The 22,119-nt window shown below is 45.5% G+C and overlaps 1 protein-coding gene across 1 annotated transcript in view; it reads right to left on the bottom strand.

The window, feature by feature from the left end:
• Aldh7a1 (aldehyde dehydrogenase 7 family member A1) overlaps positions 1-20,371 on the bottom strand; it is a 36,385-nt gene extending 16,014 nt beyond the window's left edge. Inside the window, exons 1-9 of the mRNA XM_052155720.1 lie at positions 20,130-20,371; positions 18,607-18,660; positions 16,988-17,053; positions 11,758-11,838; positions 10,910-11,033; positions 9,279-9,411; positions 7,272-7,316; positions 6,207-6,284; positions 3,425-3,522 (exon numbers count right to left, since the gene is read on the bottom strand). Of these exons, the coding sequence (XP_052011680.1) occupies positions 3,425-3,522; positions 6,207-6,284; positions 7,272-7,316; positions 9,279-9,411; positions 10,910-11,033; positions 11,758-11,838; positions 16,988-17,053; positions 18,607-18,660; positions 20,130-20,321 (871 nt within the window). The 5' untranslated portion in view covers positions 20,322-20,371. The remainder of the gene's footprint in view (positions 1-3,424; positions 3,523-6,206; positions 6,285-7,271; positions 7,317-9,278; positions 9,412-10,909; positions 11,034-11,757; positions 11,839-16,987; positions 17,054-18,606; positions 18,661-20,129) is intronic.
• Between the last annotated feature and the right edge of the window lie 1,748 nt (positions 20,372-22,119).

The raw sequence follows: 22,119 nt of genomic DNA, 5'->3' as shown, positions 1-22,119 counted from the left end.
GTGCGCCTGTAAACAAACCCTCACCCTCAATCCTTTAAGCAACACTAATGAGATTAATTCCCTGGGGGCCCATTTGATAGACAAGATGGTCTATCAAATAAAGGTGCCTGAAGCCAAGTCTGGGTTCAATCCCCAAGACCCACGTGGTAGGAAAGTTCTGACTCCTGCTAACTGTCCTCTCACCTCCACATGTGCATTACACACACACACACACACACACACACACACACACACACACACGCACGCATGCACGTTATAAAACCTAACCCACCGGGTCTCACACCCACACAGAAGACATCAATGAGAAAAGGGGTCTACTGAGGAGAGGAAAACAGCCACTGTGGGAGGCACAAGAGAAGATGATGGGGTGGGTAACCCCGGCATGGTAGTCCACTGTGATTATTTATATTATATTCAGTGTTGAATATATTAATTGTTAACTATCAGTTTTATTTCACTATCTAGTCAAGTCACTGTTAAAATGTGTGACCAGCAGGGCTCTTCACTTGTGACGCCAACTCCCTCACATTCCAGAGACATCATACAGAACTCTCTGCGCATGGGTTCATCTCACGCTCCCTGTGTGCAGATGAGATCTGCCTCAATGTTGTGGCTCTGTGTTTCGCTCTGTTCTTTTGAATATGTTTCCTCTAGACTAACTTATCTGAAATATCAGGACCCTGATACAGGAGAGGACACTCTCAGCACACGGCGCTGAAGCATGGAAACGTCCAATGGACGGTAAATATGAGAGCTACAGCTGCTATCAGCAAAGCGTCTGAAACCGAGGCGTTGGTTTAATGATGACTCACGGCCAACGGCACAGCGGCACACTAGCTGCCCAGAAGAAAACAGAAGATTCTGCTGGACAGAAGACAGCAGTCTCTCCTTCCTGGATGCAAGTGATATTTGGCAAAAGGGGGACAACCTGTGCCTTCTGCACACTCCCAGTAACTCTCTAAGCTCCCTCCTAAGTGCCAAGCTGCAGTCCCCTCCCAAGCAAAAGCGCCTATCACTTAGGATAGCCAAACGCATTCAGGAGTTTGCAATCCTCCTACTCTCTTACGCAAGAACAACAAATTACTGTTTTGTGTAAGGGGATGGTGAGGAGGTGGCAACCTGGCCCCCGGGAAGAGACGTGAATGAGGCTGAGAATCAATTTTCTGATTTATTGTACACAGGAGGCGTTTATTGGAATCTACTGCCCATTTTTGCTATTATTTCTCTTAATCTATTTTGTGTGTGTGTATGTGTGTATGTGTGTGTGTATGAGAGAGAGAGACAGACAGACAGACAGACAGACAGACAGACACCGCACACAAGAGCACAGGTATCACAGCATGCATATGGATAACTTTTAGGGAGTTTGCTCTTTTCTTCCTCCTTGTTTATGAGGCAGAGTCCCCTGTTATTTCAATCATTGGGTTATATATGTGAGCTTCAAGTGATTCTCCTGTCTGTCTCTCCCATCTCACAATGGGAGTGCTGGGACAACAGCCACAAGCCACCAGTTTCTTTACACAGGTTCCAGGAACTTAATTCAGTTATCAAGGTTGCACAGTAAATGACTTTATATCCTGAACCATCTCGCCAGCCCATTTGTGCACTGCCTTACATGTGGCTGGGATGGTGCTCAGAGGCAGAGCCCCTGTCTCATACAAACCCTAGAGCATTTGTTCTTTACATTGCTGAGCTTTCAAGAGTCTCTATAGTCCATGCGCACCTTTAATACTTGTTCAGGAAGCAGAGGCAGGGGCATCTCTATGAGTTCAAGGCCAGCCTGGTCTACAGAGCAAGTCCATGCCAGCTACAGTCACATAGTGAGATCCTGTCTAAAGAAAGAACTTTCTATTCTAGACATATGTACCAAATCAGAACACTGACTTACAAATATCCTGGGCTCTTTTATTGGTCATTCTTTTCCTTTTCTTTACCTGGTATACTGTGAAGCACAGAAAGTTTTTTGTTTTTTTGTTTTATTGTTTTTTTGGGTTTTTTTTGATGTTTAACTATTGTTACTAGTTCTATTTGTGTCTTGGGTATCATTTATGAAACTACTGTCCAAGCCCAGGTGACAAAGACTTATTTCCTAAGTTCCCAAAAATTTCGTCTTGGCTCTTACCTGTAGATCTTCCTTGTTTTGTTTGTTTGTTTTTTAAAGATTTACTTTAAAAAAGTACTCTGTAGCCGTCTTCAGACACACCACAAGAGGGCATCAGATCCCATTACAGATGGTTGTGAGCCACCATGTGTTTGCTGGGAATTGAACTCAGGACCTCTGGAAGAGCAGTCAGTGCTCTTAACTGCCAAGCCATCTCTCCAGCCTCCATATTTAGGTCTTTTGATACATTTTTAGTTATGTTTGGGTTTAAAGTAAGACAAAGACAAATTTCATACTAAGTCATGTGACTATTGTCCAAGCACTATCTGTCAAGAGACTGCTCTTATACACAGAAAATGTCTAGCAATTTTGCTAAGGAAAAACAAAACAAAACAAAAACACCCACTGGCAATAAATGTATAGGCTCCTGGTTCTATTCAATTGACCTATGACTCCATGCAATCATTCTGTAGTAAGTTGTAAAATCAGGACGTATGACTGATCTTTTTCAAAACTGTTTCAGATACTCAGGGTCCTTTGCATTGGCACAGGAATTTCCCTGACGGCTGATGTTGACAGCAATATGCTGAGTTCATAGGTCACTGGGAAGAACTGGCATCTCAACAAGCCTGAACACTGTGAGAAGGGAGAATGAGACATCTTCTTGTTTACTCAGGTCCTAATGTCTTTCCATAGGTACTTGGCACAAAAGACTAACTCTACTTCAAATTGAAGTGTCAATGTTCCTTTTTGTTTGTTTGTTTGTTTTTTTGTTTCGAGACAGGGTTTCTCTGTATAGCTCTGGCTGTTCTGGAAGTCACTCTGTAGACCAGGCTGGCCTCAAACTCAGAAATCCGCCTGCCTCTGCCTCCCAGAGTGCTGGGATTACAGGCGTGCGCCACCACCGACCGGCGATGTTCCATTTTTTTTGATATCACCATAAGGAGATTTTTCTAAATTTCATTTTCATTTGTTACTAACAGAAATATAATTTTGTAACATTAACTTCCCATACTGGCCTTATTATTTATTTTGTAGAGTTTTCTGTTTGTTTGTTTGCTTGCTTACTTGCTTGGGTTGTTATATTTGTTAGTGTTGGGTTGTTTGGGGGTTGTTTTGTTTTGTTTTGTTTTGAGACAGGGTCACCATATAGTCCTGGCTGGTCTAGAACTCACTACATAGACCAGGCTGGTCTTGAATTCAGAGGTCCACCTACCTCTGCCTCTAGAGTGCTAGGATTAAAAGAGCGCACCACCAGGCCCTGCAAAAACCTTTCAGCTATTGTACACTGGTTCAAATCCTCATCATAGAGTCAGCACTTACCAAATCTCTCCTGCACCATGAGGGCCACCTGCTTCCCCACCTGAGTGCTCCCGGTGAAGGACAGCAGGTTCACACGCTCATCTCTGGCCATTGCTGTGCTGCAGGGAACAGAAAGGGTCACCTAAGCAAAAACGCCTAGAAATCCTGGCACCCAAAAGTACTGGCAAGAAGCATGCTACGGGCCCTCGGCAAGACAGTCAAGGTTACACGGAAGTCTGCATGAGATAATGAAACAAACTCTTCACAAGCAGAACCACACAGAAAGCTGGCTGACCTGTTCTGTGAGCTGTGTGACAGCCCTTTAGGAAACCTCCTTAGCTCATGAAGAAAGTTCTTCCTGCACTGAGAAGGAACCGAGACAACATGTCCCTAGTGCTGATGAACCAGGTGCTTTCCGGCTCATTATCTGCAATACAATTCCTTTAAGAACAGTCAGACCCAGAGCTGGAGAGCTGGCTCAGCAGTTACAAGATCACCTGTTCTTCCAGAGAACTCAGGTTCAATCCCCAGACCCCACGCAGGCTTACAACCACCTATAACTCTAGTGTGGGAGGATCTGACACTCTTTCTGGTTCCTACAGGTACCAGGTACACATGTGGTACATTACAGCAGAACACTCATACACACAAAATAAATCTTTTACTTAAAGAAAAAACCAAGCAGACCTGATGCACAAGCCCGCAATCCCAGCTCCCTGGGGCCTGAGGTAGGAACATCACACATTTAAGACCTGTGAGTTCCAAGCCACTGGGCAACTTAGTAAAACACTGTCTCGAAATAAAAATCCTCCCATTACACTTCAGACCTCCCCAGGAACTCAGATAAAATGCATTGCTCTTGAGGTCAGGGATGTAGCTTGCTTCATAGTGTTCAGAAGGTGTGGTGGTCTATACCTATAATCCCAGGAGCTGATCTGTAAAGGCAGGAGGATCAAAAGTTCAAGTCTTCTGCTACCCAGATTTTCCAGCATCAGTCCCTCACCTCAACTTCATTTGCTTCTCAATAAAACTCTCCCCACCCCTCACAAATTATACAGCTTTTCAAAAATTAAAAGCTGTCTAGGCTTTCTAGTTGGTTCTAAGAAAGGTAGCTCAGAGACTATGCATTTGAACTTCTGTGTTTGCAGTTGTTTGTGCTTCCGTTCAGGTGAGCAATGCAGGGCAGCCCCTCCATCGGCCTGCAGACTGCACAGTTTGATCTAATTACTCAGATAAAACTCCTCAGAGTCAACCCGCAGTCATGAGTGTCCACATGACAGGCGGCTGTGCTTAGCAAGGTCCCACGTGTGCTGCTGAGCTATGCCAAAGCCAACAGAAGGATGTCCAGAGTTAAAGAACAAGAGTAGGCCAAAGAATACAACCCTCATGTGTCCATGACATTTAAAACCACTTCTGTGGGGACTGTGGGGGTTGGAGAGTAGAGAGGGATTAGGACAGGTTGTCTAATATTCTCATCTATAGGAACGAAGACGTAAGAGCCTCACATCTCAGACCAGCATGGTGACAGATTTGACACCTAGGAGCTAACTAGTCAAAGTCTAAGGTGATAAAAAATGACCCCATCTTTCATGACGATTTGGAGAAATTTTAGCCAGTTCCAGATTCAAGACACTGTGACCTCATGCTAAGTAAAAGAAGAGAGTCACAAAAGAACTCATATGTTTCCATTTATATAAAATGGCCCCCAAAGAAAATTCATAGAGACAAAAGGATGCCAGTGACTGTCGGACACGTGAGGAAGGCAACGGGAAGTGGGTGTGCGTGCATAGTATGACGGTTCATTCCAGCACGATCTAAACATCCTGGGTTAAGACAGCAATGGCTGCACACCACTGGACATTCCAGAACAGCGGTTCCCAACCTTCCTAATGCTGTGATCCTTTAATACAGTTCCTCATGTTGTGGTGACCACCTACCATAAAATTATTTCGTTGCTACTTCATAACTGTAATTTTACTAATGTTATGAATCATATGTAAATATCTGATATGCTGCATATCGGATATGTGACCACTGTGAAAGGTTGTTTGACCCCCGAAGAGTTAAATAGGTTAAATACAGGTTAAATAGACTGTTGTAAAAGCTACTCTGCAGGAGGTGAGGGTACAACGTGGTGGGAGAAGTCTTGCCTGGGGAGCATATATAATACCTGGGTTTCTGCCCCAACACCAAAACAAAACTAACAAAAAGCCACCAAGTGGTACACTTTCAAAGGGAGGGTTTTATGGAATATGAGTCTTATGGTGGTTAAAACAACATTTTCTAGATACAGCCTCTGACTTGCTATGTAGCCAAGGATGGCCTTGAACTCTGATCTTCCTGCTTCCACTTCCAGGGTTCTGAGATTACAGCCTGTGTCACCACACCTGGTATATTCAGAGGTAGGAACCGAACCCAGAATTTCATGTGTACTAGGACCTCTGCTTCCTGGCCTACATCCCCAGCCCATGTTACGGTCAGCTAAGAAACTGACAATAGGCTAAGTCCTCAGGCATGGAGTGGGATGTCAGAGCTTTGCTTTATAGCTCTCTGAATAAATCAAGTATCAGGAAATTATTATCGGCCCAAATATAAACACCAATAATGTAGTAGGTCAGTAACTAAACACCAAGTATTCCTCAGGAGGCTTGCGCACTAAGTGCCCAGCAGGTCTAGAGTATAATGGCCACCGAAGGTAGCCTTGCCTCCTTAACTGCACTGGCTTTGGTTACTGTGGTAGAAGATTCCCAGCAATCAACCCAGGGTCCTTCAGCGAAGGGATGTCCTTCATCCATTCACCTACCCGATATCTGCTCCACCACAAATCAGGGAACAAATGGCACCAGGCAGCAGGTTGTCCTCCAAAACTTGGGCTACAATCCTAGGAAGGGAACAGCAGATATGTTCAGAACATTTTTATCAATGAGAGAGAAATCCCTATCACACGATTCCCCTTTTCAACTGACTCTTCAGACACTCAAGACCTGGGTTTTTCCTCACCAATTACAAATACAGTTTGCAAACACAAGCTGAAGTCTGTGTTTGAAATAGAGTGCTAAAGGAAAAAACTGTATAGAGCATGAATAGAAGATATGAAAGCATTGCTTGGGTGGTTAAGAAAGCATTTTTATCCAATCTTTTCTGCCCAACGATGAAGACATGTCTGAGTCAGTCTGAGAGATCAGAGTATATGGAAGTACACGGATAAAGCCTTGTTCTTTTTCTTTGGTCCCTAACCAAACATCCATTAAAATAGTAAGGAAATTAGAAAGGAATAAGTTGTGGAAAGATGAAGGAATTTAAAGAGACTCCACCAGCAAATAAGGTGTTTGAATATACCGCCGCCGCCGCCGCCGCATCTGCTCACACACAGGCAGCGAGGCGAAGCGGGGTTGTTTAGCTCAGTTGACGGCATTTGCCTAGTGAAGCCCTGGGTTCAGTCTCTGAGGCGTGGTAGCACATGCCTGAAGCCTTAGCACTTTGGAGGTAGAGGCAGGAGGATCCGAACTTGCAGGGAGTTCAAGGCTAGCCTGGACCACAAGGGGCCCTGTTCCCCACCTCCCTCCCCCTGAAAATGAGAAGCAAGAAAGAATGAAAGGAAACACTTCCCACCATTAAAAACCCTAACACCCGCTAAGGGGTGGTGGTGCCTGCTTTTAATCCCAGCACTTAGGAGGTAGAGACAGGAGGATCTCTGAGTTTGAGCCCAGTCTGCTCTACAGAGCAAGTTCCAGGACAGCCAGGACACAGAGAAACCCTGTCTCAAGGAAAAACAAAAAAGGCACGCACATACACACATACACCAGTGACTGTCAGTCATCCTAACAAAATAGGTTATACCAGGAAAAAGAAAGCCACACATACTTACTTTGTAACAGCTATACTAGTGAGGGAAGTCGTTGGGGCTCCTTTCCTAGAGACATTTGAGAGAGACAGAGAGAATTAACTTGTGGAGAGGCAAACACCTTTCATTTTGGGTTTTTTTTTTTTTTTTTTTTTTTTTTGGATTTGGATTTTTTTCGAGACAAGGTTTCTCTGTATAGCCCTGGCTGTCCTGGAGCTTACTCTGTAGACCAGGCTGGCCTCGAACTCAGAAATCCGCCTGCCTCTGCCTCCCAGAGTGCTGGGATTACAGGTGTGCACCACCACCGCCTGGCTCACCTTTCATTTCAAAGAACAAAGTTATAGAGAAAAGCTTCCAATTAGACAACAAATAGCACTAGTAACTGAAATGGAAGCCTATCCTTCAGGCGCTGTCTCAGGGACAACGAAACCTCATGAACACAACAACCCTGCTACGGTGACGGCTACGGTGACGGCTATGGAACTAAGTGGCACTGTCAGCTCCCAGCTATCATACTAGCTTTCAGCACTGGATGATCGTTCATCTGACTGGACTACGCACTGCCTTGGCCAGTGCTGAGGCACACAGCACTGAAACGTCAACTGTGGCTAAGGGGCTTCCAGAGATGGTTAACTGGAGGGGAAGACCTACCCCAAACATGGGGAGTACTGTCCCATGCTAGACTCCTGGACTGAAGAGAAAGAGAGAAGGAGGAAGCCAGATACACAACAACGGTCTCCTTTCTCTGCTTCCTGACTGAACAGCTATGAACAAGCCGGCCCACCACCTTGCTGGCTCAGCCATTATGGGCCGTACACTCCCCACCCCATCTGTGACACAAACTACACTTTCCTCCCTTAAGTTGCTTCTTATCAGGCAGTTGGTCAATGCAATAAGAAAGCTCAGTCAATGCATAGGTTCCTTTGGCAAATGGTACCAAATCATTAAGCCTTCAAACTACACTTTGCTTTATAGGCTGAGAATATTCTATTGGTGGCATTACTTAACACTAATAAATTGGCCTGAGGACATGCTTAGAGGGCTGCGGCAGCAATGCAGTCAGATCCTGTCACAATCTTTCGATCAATAAAATCCTGGAGATGGAAGCCCATGCCTGTAATATTATCCCTTAAAAAGTAGAGGCAAGATTTCAGTGTCTTCCTGAAAGAAAGAAAGAAAGAAAGAAAGAAAGAAAGAAAGAAAGAAAAGGAAAAGGAAAAGGGAAAAGGGAAAAGAAAAAGAAAAAGAAAAAGAAAAAGAAAAAGAAAAAGAAAAAGAAAAAGAAAAAGAAAAGAAGAAAAAGAAAAGAGCCGGGCAGTGGTGGCGCACGCTTTTAATCCCAGCACTTGGGAGGCAGAGGCAGGCGGATTTCTGAGTTCGAGGCCAGCCTGGTCTACAGAGTGAGTATCAGGACAGCCAGGGCTACATAGAGAAACCCTGTCTCGAAAAAACAGAAAGAGAGAGAGAGAGAGAGAGAGAGAGAGAGAGAGAGAGAGAGAGAAACAGAAAAAAGAAAAGAAAGGAAAGGAAAGGAAAGGAAAGGAAAGGAAAGGAAAGGAAAGGAAAAGAAAAGAAAAGAAAAGAAAAGAAAAGAAAAGAAAAGAAAAGAAAAGAAAAGAAAAGAAAAGAGGAAAAAAAGAAAATCAATCAATCAGTCTGGACTGGGGTAGTTCTATGGAAGACTGAGTCATCACTAGCGTATGGAGTCTCACACCAGGTACTAAGTGTCAGAACAGAGGAACGACTTAAGAGTAAGAACAGCTGCCAGGCCGGCGCTGGTGGCGCATGCCTTTAGTCCCAGCACTTGGGAGGCAGAGGCAGGTGGATCTCTGAGTTCGAGGCCAGCCTGGTCTACATAGTGAGTTCCAGGACAGCCAGAGAAACCCTGGAAATACCAAAAAAAACAAAAAACAAAAAGAAAGGAGTTTGGAAGACACTTTAATACATCTAAAACCCTTTCCCAGTGCAGAGAATGGCTCCGGCTATTCATTCACCACCTCCTTATTGTGACACCGGAGAACAACCTCTTACCAAAGGCAGACGTTCCCTGCGATCAGAGCTATGGCATTGTTCCAGCCAAACACAGCCACGGGGAAGTTGAAGGCCGTGATGATTCCCACCAGGCCCAGCGGGTTCCACTGCTCGATGAGCACATGGCCAGGTCCTGAGGGGATAAACACTCACTGAGTGAACACACCTGATACAAATAAAGTCCCACGACACTTCTGATCAAAAGTATATGTATTAGAAAAAGCATATTCCTGATGTTTCCATGAATTTCCTCACAGATCCAAAGGATTAAGAACATAATATGCAATGTAAAACAGAGCTGTTCATTACTACACCAGTTTACCAACTGTATTGTGTTCATCAGACCTCAGACTTCAGCATCTGCAGAGGTAAGGGCATTAGGGACCCCATTTGGAAGAGAGAGACAGGCCATGAAATAGGAGGTTTCCCCCAAGAGAAGTGAACACAGAGGGTAAGATATAAACAGAGCACAGAACACGTAAGTCTCGGGTCTGATCTTGTCTCTTGACCTAACTTCAAGACAAGAAAGCTCATGTTACAAGCTCATATTGGATGGATGACAAAAACTTCACTCACTATAAGGAAATTAAAAGTATGAATAGAAATGTTTATATTTTTGGCAGATGTGTCTCATTTGGTAGACTGTTTGCCCCACGTGTACAAGGTCCTGGTTCGGATCCCTGGCACAGCATAAGCTAGGTATGGTGGCCTGAGCCTGTAACCCAGCACTGAGGAGTTAGAGGCAGAAAGATCAACTCGAGGTTTTTCTCAGCTCTACAGTAAGTGCCAGCCCAGCCTGGGATTGATGAGACACTGTATAAAAAAACAAATAAAACCCCCAAACTCCTATTTCATTGCAAACTTTAAAGCTAATCCTGCAAAGGCTAGCTTATTTTAGTCAACAGCTAGTGGGGTTGTAAAGAACAGAGCCAAGAAGCATTCAGAGACCTGATCAAACTTACACTAGCACATGCAGGAAAGTGACAGTCCTCACTCACACTGGAGGGTGATGTCCAGTAACTTCATGGCATAGCACCTGATCCCCAGGCCGTCCTGCAGGCCAGCATCCCAGCCCCTGCTGGGAAGGTCTAACCTTCTCTCCTACTCTCTTCTTTGCCCTGCTGCCATCAATTCCTTGCTTACAGGCCTCTAGAGTCAACATGGGTGTTGTAGCGACTCAGAATAAAGTCGCTCACACGCGGGATCAGCGCACTGCATCCACCAGCTGTGCTGGAACAAGGCAACCCCTGAATGGTGCCCCACCCTCAACTTTATGGAGCCCTCGCCACCAGTCCAAGAATTCTAGCACCAGTTCTGTCCTGCAAGGCCTGGGGTGCTTCCCTGGGAGGACGGACCTGGGACAGAAAGTCCCTACACACGTCCAGTCTTAGCCTCTAACTGCCATGCTTATTATAGCTACAATTCCCGGACACTGCCCTTGATCCTAAACCGTAACGCCCTGGGGTGGGTGCCTGTGGGTACACACACAGACACGAGAGGACACAAAGCTCAGTCTCTTCTCCACTGAAGTTGTCGGGCAGCCTGCTAAGCCATCTCCTGGGCCCACAGAAGAGAGTTTGTAGCTCTGTATCACGGCACCAAGCACTTGGCTCAACTGACTCCAGGCTTACTTTCAGAAGGCAAGGCAGGTCCCCCGATCATCCTCGACAAGCCGGCAGCATAGTCACAGATGTCCACGTACTCCTGAACCTCTCCTATTCCTTCCACTAAGATTTTCCCCATCTCCAAAGATACCTAAAAATATAAAAATCCAAGCAGAATTTCTCAAGCAGAATCTGTATATTAAACATTAAGCTGAGGACAAAATAAAACATTTTAGACGAATAATAAAATAGGAATCTTGTGAAATTTTTTATTTGCTTGCCTTTTTGTCTTATTTTTAATATATTGTTTATTAATTCTTTGACAATTTCAATCATGCATATAATCCATCATGCTTTGATGACCTTTTTTACTTTTAAACCAAGTAAATTTTTTTTTTTTACTTTTCTCTCTTTCCTCTAAAAAAAAATGGATTTCAAAATTTGTTTTTCTTGGAGCTGGAAAGATGGCTCTGTGGTTAAGAGCACTGGCTGCTCCTCCAGATATCCTGAGTTTAATTCCCAGCAACCACATGGTGGTTCACAGCATCCCGAGTAAAATCCAATGCCCTCTTCTAGCACACAGGTGTACATACAGATAGACTACTCATGCACATAAATAAATAAATAAATCTTTTAAAAAAAAACTGTTTTTCTTAAAAATCACAATCTTTGTGATTCAATCTAGTGGGACAAGGAAGCACACAGAATTCCAGCAGTTAGGAGTCTGAGGCAGAGGGATTGCTTGAGCCAAGGCTAGACAACACAGCAAAAACTTCAATCTCAAACAAAACAAAATGTATATGGACGTGAACTCTTGACAGCCTATTCTTGACTGATACTTAAGAAATCACTAAGAGACTTCAAAAATACTTTACCAGTCTTCCCAGTAATTGGATCTTCTCCCGCAAGGCATCACCAATCTTTCTGACTATTTCTCCTCGCTTTGGGGCGGGAACCTAAGAAAAGAGTGGAATTTTGATCGGCTAATGACCCTGGACTTCTGGGAAGCACGGACAAAACCGGCAATGGTTATGAATCGGAAGGGGGTTGGGGGATGAAAATCAGGAATTTAAGATCACCCTCTGCTATGTAGAGTAAATTCCATATTAATCTCAAGGCCAGTCTGGGCTTCTTCCTGAGACTTTGTCTTAAAGGAATAATAAGGAGAGAAAGCACCTCCTACAGACAACAGTCTGGAGCCCCACTCCCCACCCCTCCTAACATGCCTCCCACTCCGTCCTTCAGAGACCCGCTGAGCTGTAAGCTGAAGGCTCCACTTTACTCTTTCCCCAGAGCACCCGCACATCTTAGTTCAGCTTTTGGGGGGGGGGGCGGCGGCGTGGGGATGGATCATGCTGGCAACATTCTTAGAGCAGGCAGCTCCGCGTCTAGCAACTGAGCTTCTAAATGCGTTGACACACACAGATAAAACAGCAATCACTGTATACTTTCTAACACAGATAACCCCTCAGAACGTGACCTGTGAACTACACGGCAGCCATAAAAGGAAGAGTCTCTAAAAGGAATGGATGGGCATGTAAGAAGGCACAGAGGAGCTTCAGCGGCACAACACTAAGTGCAACACAGCACGGCTGTGGCAGGCAGCGCTCCGCTTCAGCTCGGTCTGCACCAAAACGCCAGCAGCGGCAGGTCCTTAGAATCACAGCTGACGTCCACTTTATTTATTTATTTTATCTGTACGGATGTTTTGACTGCACGTATGTCTGTGCACCACATGTGTGCCTGATGCCCTTAAAAGCCAGAAGAGGGTGTCTGATCTTTACAGATGGTTATAAGCCACTATGTAGGTGCTGGAAACCAAACTCTAGTCTGCTAAGAGCAACAAGCACTCAACCATTGAGCCATCACTCCAGCACCAAAAATATGTATTTATGTAGATTTTTTTTGTGTGTGAGGGAGCGAAGGGGGGAGATCAGAGGACAAGCTTCAAACTTGTAGTAGATTCTCTCCTTCCCCCATGCAGGTCTTGGGGATAGATCTTGGGGATAGATCATGGCAGCAGCAGTCCCCACCAAGTCATCTCGCCAGGCCAAGTCAGTCATCTCTGATACGTGTCCTCCTTGTAACATTAACTCACCCAGCACAGATCCTAGCCTTCCTAGAAGGGCATCGGTGTCCTCATGTTTCTTACAAATTTAGCTGACATGGTTTTAAGTCAAGACACAATGATGAACATCAGCTGAGATCAAGTATTTATGTCCTCTACCTTCCATGCGTAAGACATTTTTAAAAAATAATTATGACTTATTATATGTGTAGGTGTGTGCCTCAGAGTATGCATGTGCACTATGCATGTGCAGAAGCCCTCTGAAGACAGCAGTGGGCCTCTGAGCTCCTGAACCTGGACTTAAAGCTTGTGTGTGAGCTGCCACGTGGGTGCTAAGAACTTGATCTTCTGCAAAAGTAGTAAGCGCCCTTAACGGCTGGGTCATCTCTCCAGTCTCACGGGGCACACATGGAATTGACTCCAATCAATCTTGTGGCTACTATACAACTGCCTGGGGACATCACTGCAAATAAGGTAGCCGGCTGACCTGCTCTGTAAGCTGTGTGACAGCCCTTTAGGAAACCTCCTTAGCTCATGAAGAAAGTTCTTCCTGCACTGAGAAGGAACCGAGACAACATGTCCCTAGTGTTGATGAACCAGGTATTTTCAAGCTCATTATCGAGCTGCAATACAATTCCTTTAAGAACAGTCAGACCCAGAGCTGGAGAGCTGGCTCAGCAGTTACAAGATCACCTGTTCTTCCAGAGAACTCAGGTTCAATTCCCAGACCCCACGCAGGCTTACAACCATATGTTACAACCTAAGAGCAGTTTCCCTTCCTCCTTCCCGTCTGTCTCTCCCTCCATCTCCCCTCAGAAAAGAGCAGCCCTTTCGGGACATCAAACAAATACAGCCTAACAAGCTACAAGGCCCAGGCACATGCTCGCACATCAAGGCTGGATGAGGTACCCCAGTAGGAGGTACAGGTCCCCCAGGCAGGCAAGAGAGTCAGAGGCAGGCCCTGCTCCCACTTTTAGGAACCTCTCAAGACCACCGAGCTACACAACCATAACATATGTGCAGAGGACCTGTCAGACCCACGCAGGCTCCCTGCTCTCCGTGAGCCCACTTGAGTAGTGTTCGGTTGATTCTGTGGGCTGTGTTCTTGGGGTGTCTTCGATCCCTCCAACTCTGCTGACCCTTGCTCCCCACCCTCTGCACTACTGCCTGAGCTGGGCCTAATATCCGGCTGTAGGACTAGTTCCTTCATTACACCTTGCTTTTATCTCTCTTAAAGAAAAATGTTCCCTTTGAAAGTACTAGGCTTAACTGGAATGAAACAAAACAGTGTTCTGTTGCGATGTATGCAAAGCCAACAGAAGGAACGAGGACAGCAGAAAGCCTCACGGGAAGGAACCTTCAGAGAGACTGCAGACCATGACAGCCTGTTCTGATGTTTTTGTGTAAGGCCCAGCTATGCCTTCTCTAAGTCACTGCCACATTGACCAGAGCCCAAGAGGACTGTTAGAAAAAGCTGTGTCTGCACTAATCTTTGAACTCAATTGCTCAACTCAAGTTGATCCCTTACCGGCACAGCTCACTCATCTAAGTGACCTCCCTGATGTACTCAGCAACTCCATCTGGGGCTCAAAACTGCATAAGCTGCTAGAGGAATGCCAGATGCAAATCCCAAATCTGGCTCTGTGGGATAAGACATGGGAGTCCCAACAGAGACACTAAATCCAAAACAGCAACAAAACAATATAGCACAACAGCTTGGAAAGATTATCATGACAGCGACCACTGCAGCAAAGAAGATGGACTGAAAAGCCAGCTGAGGAAGGAAAGGAGACGGCTCCGCAGGGAAGGGTGCTTCCTGCTCAAGCCTCGGGACCTGAGTTTGATCCCCAGAACCCACGTAAGATGGAAGGAAGGAACCAACTCTACAAAGTTGACCTCTGACCTCCGGATGCACATCATGGGCCATGCGTACACACATCACTACCATCATTATCATAATAATAAATAAAAAGTGTTTTAGGGCTGGAAAGATGGCTCAGCAGTTAAGAGCACTGACTGCTCTTCCAAAGGTCCTGAGTTCAAATCCCAGCAACCACATGATGGCTCACAACCATCTGTAATGAGATCTAATGCCCTCTTCTGGGGTGTCTGAAGACAGCTACAGTGTACTCACATATAATAATAAATCTTTTTTAAAAAAGTGTTTTAAATCAGTTCAGAAAGACAGACCCTGAAACCATACAAACTAATCTCAAACCTATTTTTATTTCCTCTACAGAAACACACAAGGGCAGGTGACACTTGGGAGGCAGAGGCAGGCGGATTTCTGAGTTCGAGGCCAGCCTGGTCTACAGAATGAGTTCCAGGACAGCCAGGGCTATACAGATTAACCCTGTCTCAAAAATATCAAATCCAAAAAAACAAAAACAAAAACAAAAACAAAAAATAAATAAAAGACATGTGAATGATTCCAGCATTTGGGAAACCGAAGCAGGAAAAAAGAAAGCAAAAAAAGAAAGGTAGGTAGGTCTGGGTTGGAGAGATGACTCAGAAATGAAGAGTACTTGTTACTCCTGCAGAGGACCCAGGTTGTTCCCATCCCCCACGTGGCAGCTCACTATCAGTAACTCCACTTCCAGGGGATCCAGTGCCCTCTTCTGCCCTCTGAAGGCACTAGGCATGTATGTGGTACTCAGACTTATATATTCAAGCAAAACTCTCATAAGCATAAAATAAATAAATCTCTTTTCAAATGTTTTGGCCATTTTAATGTATGGCAGCACATGCCTTTAATTCCAGCATGCAGGAGACAGAAGCAAGAGAATCTAGGCGAGTTCAAGGCCAGGCTGGTTGTCCAGGGCAAGTTGTCCAGGACAACCAAGACAAATAGAGAAAGTTTAACGTCCTGGGAGCGGTGGTTCAGTGATGATTCGCAGCCTTAAGAAGGACTTACAGCAAATGCCAGTAACCTCACTGCACAAGTGGGGCAGAGACAGGAGGATTGCTGGGATTTGCTTGCTGGCTTCCAAGCTAGTAAATACCCTGCTTCAGGGGACTGTGATACATGTACCAACATACACAACTGGTGTGCACACGGACACACAATAATAAACACCAGTAAGTATGCATTATCCTTATGCTGGTATGCATACACAATGCGATACTAAAACGGTGTGGACATCGTGTAACATGTAGAGAAGAATCACAATTATGATGTAAACCCAGGAGAGCTGGGAGAGAAAGGCCGGAAGGCAGCTCTGATGACCGTCTGTACTGAAGACGTCAGGATGACAAAGACTAAATACAACTGTCTTACTGCATCGTCCTTAAAACAAAACAAAGCAAGACAGCCAGGCAGCTGTTGAGATGGCTAAGTGGAAAAGGGTACTCGCCACCAAGCCTGTGTCACCCCCAGCACATGGCATTAAGGTGTAGAGATGCTAGCCATGTGCCCCTTCTGCCATTAACACCTGCCAGCGATGCCTGATCTAGCGATTTAATCCTCACGACAACTCCAGAAGGCAGGCTCTCCCAGTCTCCTCCCCTTTCTGAAAACCCTCAGGTGAGGCAGAGGGAGACTGGAAGATCCAAGTGGTTCCTTCTCTCCTTCACACGCACTCCACACTCTTGATGGGTGGTGCTCAGGGTTGAAGGGGCAGATTCTGCCTTCAGCCAACAGGAACTCCTTAGCCCCTGGAAAAGCTCTGGAGCCAGGCACACTGTGAGGACATTCTGTCCCTGCTCAGCCTCAGAGGAGAGGCAGGAGGAACAGAGAATGAAGAGCTCCCCCTCTTTCGCTCAATTAGAGGTTTGGGGGAGACTATTCACAGCTCCAGTGGACACTGTACACAGGAGTTCTCATCTATTTGGAAGTTACCCATTCCTCTAATCCCAAACAGGAAGGACACTGGCTTTAGGGTACCATGGAGGAATCAGCCCAGTCCCCAGGAGTGCACACCAGTCCAGTCCCCAGGAGTGCACACTTCAGCACGTTCCCATGTTCATCTGTCTGTCTTTCCTACGTACACCCACCCGGTGACCCGTTCTGCAGTGGGGAGCATAAGTGCCATACTCACATCTGCCCAGATGTCCCAAGCTTTCTTGGCTTTGTCTATGGTTTCTTCATAGTCTTTCATACTGGCCTAGGTCAAGAATGAGAGTGAGAGAAAAGGAATGAGAAAGTATAAGTGAGAAAGAAAAAAAAGAAGCTGTGTCTGCAGATACTGACTGGCTGATTAGAACTACAAACAAGGCCAGTCAGTGGTGCAGCATACCTTTGATCCCAGCACTCAGGATATAGAGGCAGGTGGATCTCTGTGAGTTTAAGACCAGCCCAGCCTATAGAGTGAGTTCTAGGACAGCCAGGACTACACAGTAAAACCCTGTCTCAAAAAACCAAAAATGAATTAATCAATTAATTAATCAATGAAGAGATGTTGGAATGTTGCAAGTCCTGAGTCTAATTACCTTATTCTGGGCTAGTATTCACCCCCCTGAATAAGCCATTCAGTCCAGCCCCTCCCTGGCATCTGTCAGAACTAGCATGCTGTGACTAAAGAACTAACATCCTATGACTAACCAATAAAAACCTTCTGGAATCTATCAGCTTCAACCAACCAAAACGCTAAAGAATGCCACCAGCAGACAGTGTCCCCAAAAGCCAAAGAATGCCACCAGCAGCAGTGTCCGCATCTCAATGTAACCGCCGCTCTGAGATGCCACCAATGTATTTTTAAATTGCCTTGGTGTGCGTCTTCATCTTTCTGCAAAACTATAAAACCCTATGGAGCAGCTTCCCCGGGGAAACAATCTGCCTATCTTGGATCCCGGGCATGATGGTCACTCAAACTTGACTCCAGAATAAGTTACTTCCTGTTCCCTTTAAGGTGAGAGCTATGGTTTTCACATTGACCACAAGATACTTGCCTTCTAGAATATACATACCTTTGTAAAAGGGGTGAAAACTTTCTTACGGTCCCTAAGAGTCATGAATGATAATGATCTCAACAGCCTACAATCCTAAAGTCTGTTTATAAAGCTGGAATAGCAATTCAGAGGCAAAGCTCATCTCTAGCACGGTCGAAGCCCTGGATTCAATCCCCAGCACAGGGAGCAGGGGATGTGTATTAAATTAAACTAAAGCATAAATAGAAGAAAACAGCTGGAGTCTAAAACAAGAAAAGATAACCCAGCCTTGCTTTTAAGTTGAGGTCTAGCCTCATCTAGATACAGCCCATGACCCATTTTAGAAGTTCAACCTTGGGCTTCAACCCAGATTTGAAGAATCAGAACCTTCATTCTAAAAAAGAAAATTACCTCTGGAGTTGACTAAGAAGCAGAACCCAGAGGGAGACCAGGAATGCAGTCTAACTTGTCTAGAATGTATGAAGCTCTGGGTTCAAGCCATGCCGGACAGCTAAGTGCAAAGTCACTGTTAACTATACAACACAGTAAACACCAGCCCCGGCCGGCTACATCTGATCTTGTATCCAAAGAACAATAAAGAGACCTTTTGCCTAATCCTCTCTGATTCACCTTTTCTAGCTAATTCCATGGAGCAAGAGTGGACAGTCTCTGCAGACAGTCTCAGAATGAAAAAGAACCACATGATTCTGTGCGTCTGTGCTGCTTGGAATCTTTGCCTCTAAAGAAGGCTAGCACAGTCCCTGTAACAGCTTGAATTGTAACAACTTACCTGTAGGATTTTTGCTATTGGCTCATTGTTAGCAGGACAATAGGTCGTAATCACCTTGAAACACACAAACAAACAAAAAATGACAATCATCCGTAGAAATTATAATCGTTCCCAAATTATTATAAAAGCAAAGTAGGGAGCCTTCGGGCTAACTTCTGTTACCACAACTAGACTAACCCACTCCTCAGAACAGTCTTAGGTTTCTCACCTATTCATTAGGAACTTTCTGTAAGATCCATGCGTTGGTCATCTAAATACATCATTTAGAGGCATGTATACAACACACCTCATACACAATACACCTAACCCTGGACTCAGTGGCTAAGAGCTCTTCCAAAGAGTGGTTAAGACTGCTCTTCTGAGGGTCCTGAGTTCAATTCCCAGCAACCACATGGTGGCTCACAACCATCCATAATGAGATCTGACATCCTCTTCTGGGGTGTCTGAAGACAGCTACAGTGTATTTACGTATAATAAATAAATAAGTCTTTAAACAAAAATACACCTAACCCTCAATGTAGTCAAATATTCAGCTGAGAAATTTTACATACTACTTTTCCACCTTACTCTGCCCACCCTCTGTCTGGAAACAGACTGCCTAAGCCCAAACTACAAAAAGGCCAGTCTCCAGGAAAAAAAGATAAAACTAAGAGCTGGGCGGCAGTGGTGCACGCCTGTAATCCCAGCACTTGGGAGGCAGAGGCAGGCGGATTTCTGAGTTCGAGGCCAGCCTGGTCTACATAATGAGTTCCTGGACTACACAGAGAAACCCTGTCTCAAAAAACCAAAAAAAAAAAAAAAAGAAAGAAAGATAAAACTAAAGAGCGGTTCTCTCAAAAGACACTAGTAACTAGATAGAAGATGCCACAGGGGACGCAGACCAAGGGAGAGAGCTTGCCACCGGTGCACACACCCTGGGTTCAAGTCCAAAAACCAAAAAGAAAAAAAAGGGACAACGGGGTGAAACTCCCAATTTCATGGTAACAATTAAAATCACCCTTATCTCCCATAGCTGTGGGTAGCCAAAAAGTTGCTTTTCCTGTAGCAAAGCAGTTCTAGAGTTGAATGTCATGTTTCTGAAAAGGCTTTATTTCCCTTGAAAGCATGAGACATTCTCCTAAGTTTGGAGCAACAAGAACCTTACTTGTTGACCCTATGTTTTATCACGGTGCTAAGTCTAGGCAATAAATACTGAAAACCAAGTCTTCAAGGGGAGAAAGTTCACAAAACTTCAGCCAGGACGAGCTTGTTACAGATCCCAAGCAAGACTGCCATACGGTTTAAGTAAGCATTGAAGCTTAGCCTTCCTAGCAGCTCCAAAACGCCTTCGATTCCTCACAGCGCTAAAATCTAAATTCGATTCTTCTTGCCTTTCTCCAAGAGAAAACTTCTGCTGTACAACTTTAGAACTTCCCATCCCGGTCTATGGCCCCTCAGCTCCAGTAGGGAGATGGGAAGGGAGGTGCTCGCCCTGCGGCCTTCCGGGCAAACCTTGGCTACAATTTTCCAGGACGCCAGCATACCTCTCCCCGGCCGCCCCAGCTTCCATTAAACACGCCCTGGTTAACGTCGCGGAGCCCCAGGTCTCGCAGCCAGGCATACTGGGGATGATGGATCAGCAGAGTGGACATGAGGGCGGCGGGCCTGCTCCAAGGGCGGGAAAGCTTGCTGGCCTTCACAGTCTGCACACAGAGCCTGCGAGCCAGCCGCCACATACCGAGCTCAGCACGCCAGAAACCCCCCACCGCAGAGCAGTCCGGGAAAAACAGCCCCGCCCACCGCCCGGGAGAGTCCAGTGGCAGGCCCCGCCCCCTGCCCGGTTCATTGGGAGGTCGTCCCCATCCCCCCTCCTGCTAGCGCTCATTGGGCAGACCCCTCCCCCGGGGATCCCATTGGGCAGCCTCGCCCCACCACCTCCCGACACGCCCCCTGCCCACTCCCCACCCTCTCCCCCTGGGGTCATCCGACCCTTACACTCAGTGTGCTGTGCTGCCTCGGGGTCTGGGGCGGGGACCGGGCTGAGGGGGCGGGGAACTGCGCCACCGGCTGCTTCTGAAGTCCGCTGTGTTCCAACCACCCTGCTTTCAAACCACTGCACTTCCACCGCTCGGGCATCAGGTATTCTGGACATGCTCATTTCGTGGATCTGGGCTGGGACCTGTAAATCTCAGCAATTCTAGTCTGCACTCAAGAAGCGATGACGTCGCTGATCCCCGTTGTAGCCCAGAGAGGTTTTTCAGTATATGGAGGTTTGAAGAAAGGTTATTTTCACTGTCTTGGTAAATTATAAATATTTCCTAATAAATGACAAGTATCACATGATTTCACTATCTTCTAAATACTCTACCTCCGTACATTCTTACTTTTAAAGAACAAACATCGTTTTAATCAATGTCCTTCACTCTCCATGTCTTTTTTCTGCAATACCCTTGCCCCTCACTCTCTTATAGTTAACTCTGTAATTCCTCAATAACCAGGCCCTCTGTATGAGGGAGATCCTAGCATCTCATCAGCATTAGACACATGCATTTAAATTAAATGCGGCCCTGTTAGTATGACCCCTTCAGTGCCTCCGTGATACCAGCCTGTTACTCGTTTTGCGATTCCCAGGCTATGTCAGGTTTCTCGATGCTTCCCCGCCTATGTTTTCAGTATGCTTCCATTGCTTTCTACCCTCAGCCAAAGTCACAAAAGGATACAAATAGGAAAGGAAAAAAACAAAATCAAACTATACTTATTTGCACATGATATATATGACCTTTTATTTAAAAATCTCTAAAGATTATACCAGATGGGTCTAATATCTGTTAACACTTTTAGCAAAGCAATTAGATACAAAATCAATATACAAAAATTATTGGACTTTTTTTTTTTTTAGACAAAGTCTTACGTAGGCCGGACTAGCCTCCTGCTCACTCTGAGGATGACCTGAACTCCTGCCTCTGCCGCCTGAGTGCTGAGACTACAAGCAGGGGCATGTACCTCACTCTCCACTGCTACATACGGCATGCGGGGCACTCTACCAACTTAGTGGCCTCTCTATATAGCAATGACAAACATCTGAGGAAAAAGAAAAACAACCACGCTGGCCAGAACAGTGATGATGATGACAATGGTGGTGGTGATGATGATGATGATACTGATGATGATGATGATAATAATAATAAGTTCCATTTCTAGCATGGCATAACAAAGCTGGGTATAGAAAGCACAAAGACGAGAGAGACAGTTTAGGTGAGCAACAGAAGGGAGGAAGGAGGAGAGGTGTAAATATGAGGTTAGGGAAACTACATGACCTACACGCATGAGAATGTTACAACGAGATCAGTCTCTACAATGAAAATGCATTGGGGCTGGAGAAATAAATGGTTTTGTGGTTGGGAGCATTGGCTGCTCTACCAGGGAACCAGGGTTCAATTCCCAGCACCCACATGGTGGCTCACAACTGTCTGTAACTCCAGATCCAGGATACTTGACACCCTCACACAGGCATACATGCAGGCAAAAACCACC

Source organism: Apodemus sylvaticus, chromosome 13 (genome assembly GCF_947179515.1).
Source record: "Apodemus sylvaticus chromosome 13, mApoSyl1.1, whole genome shotgun sequence".
In the NCBI taxonomy this organism is placed as follows: Eukaryota; Metazoa; Chordata; class Mammalia; order Rodentia; family Muridae; genus Apodemus; species Apodemus sylvaticus.
Note: the sequence above shows the minus strand (reverse complement) of the source record. Positions and strands in the feature narration are given on the sequence as shown.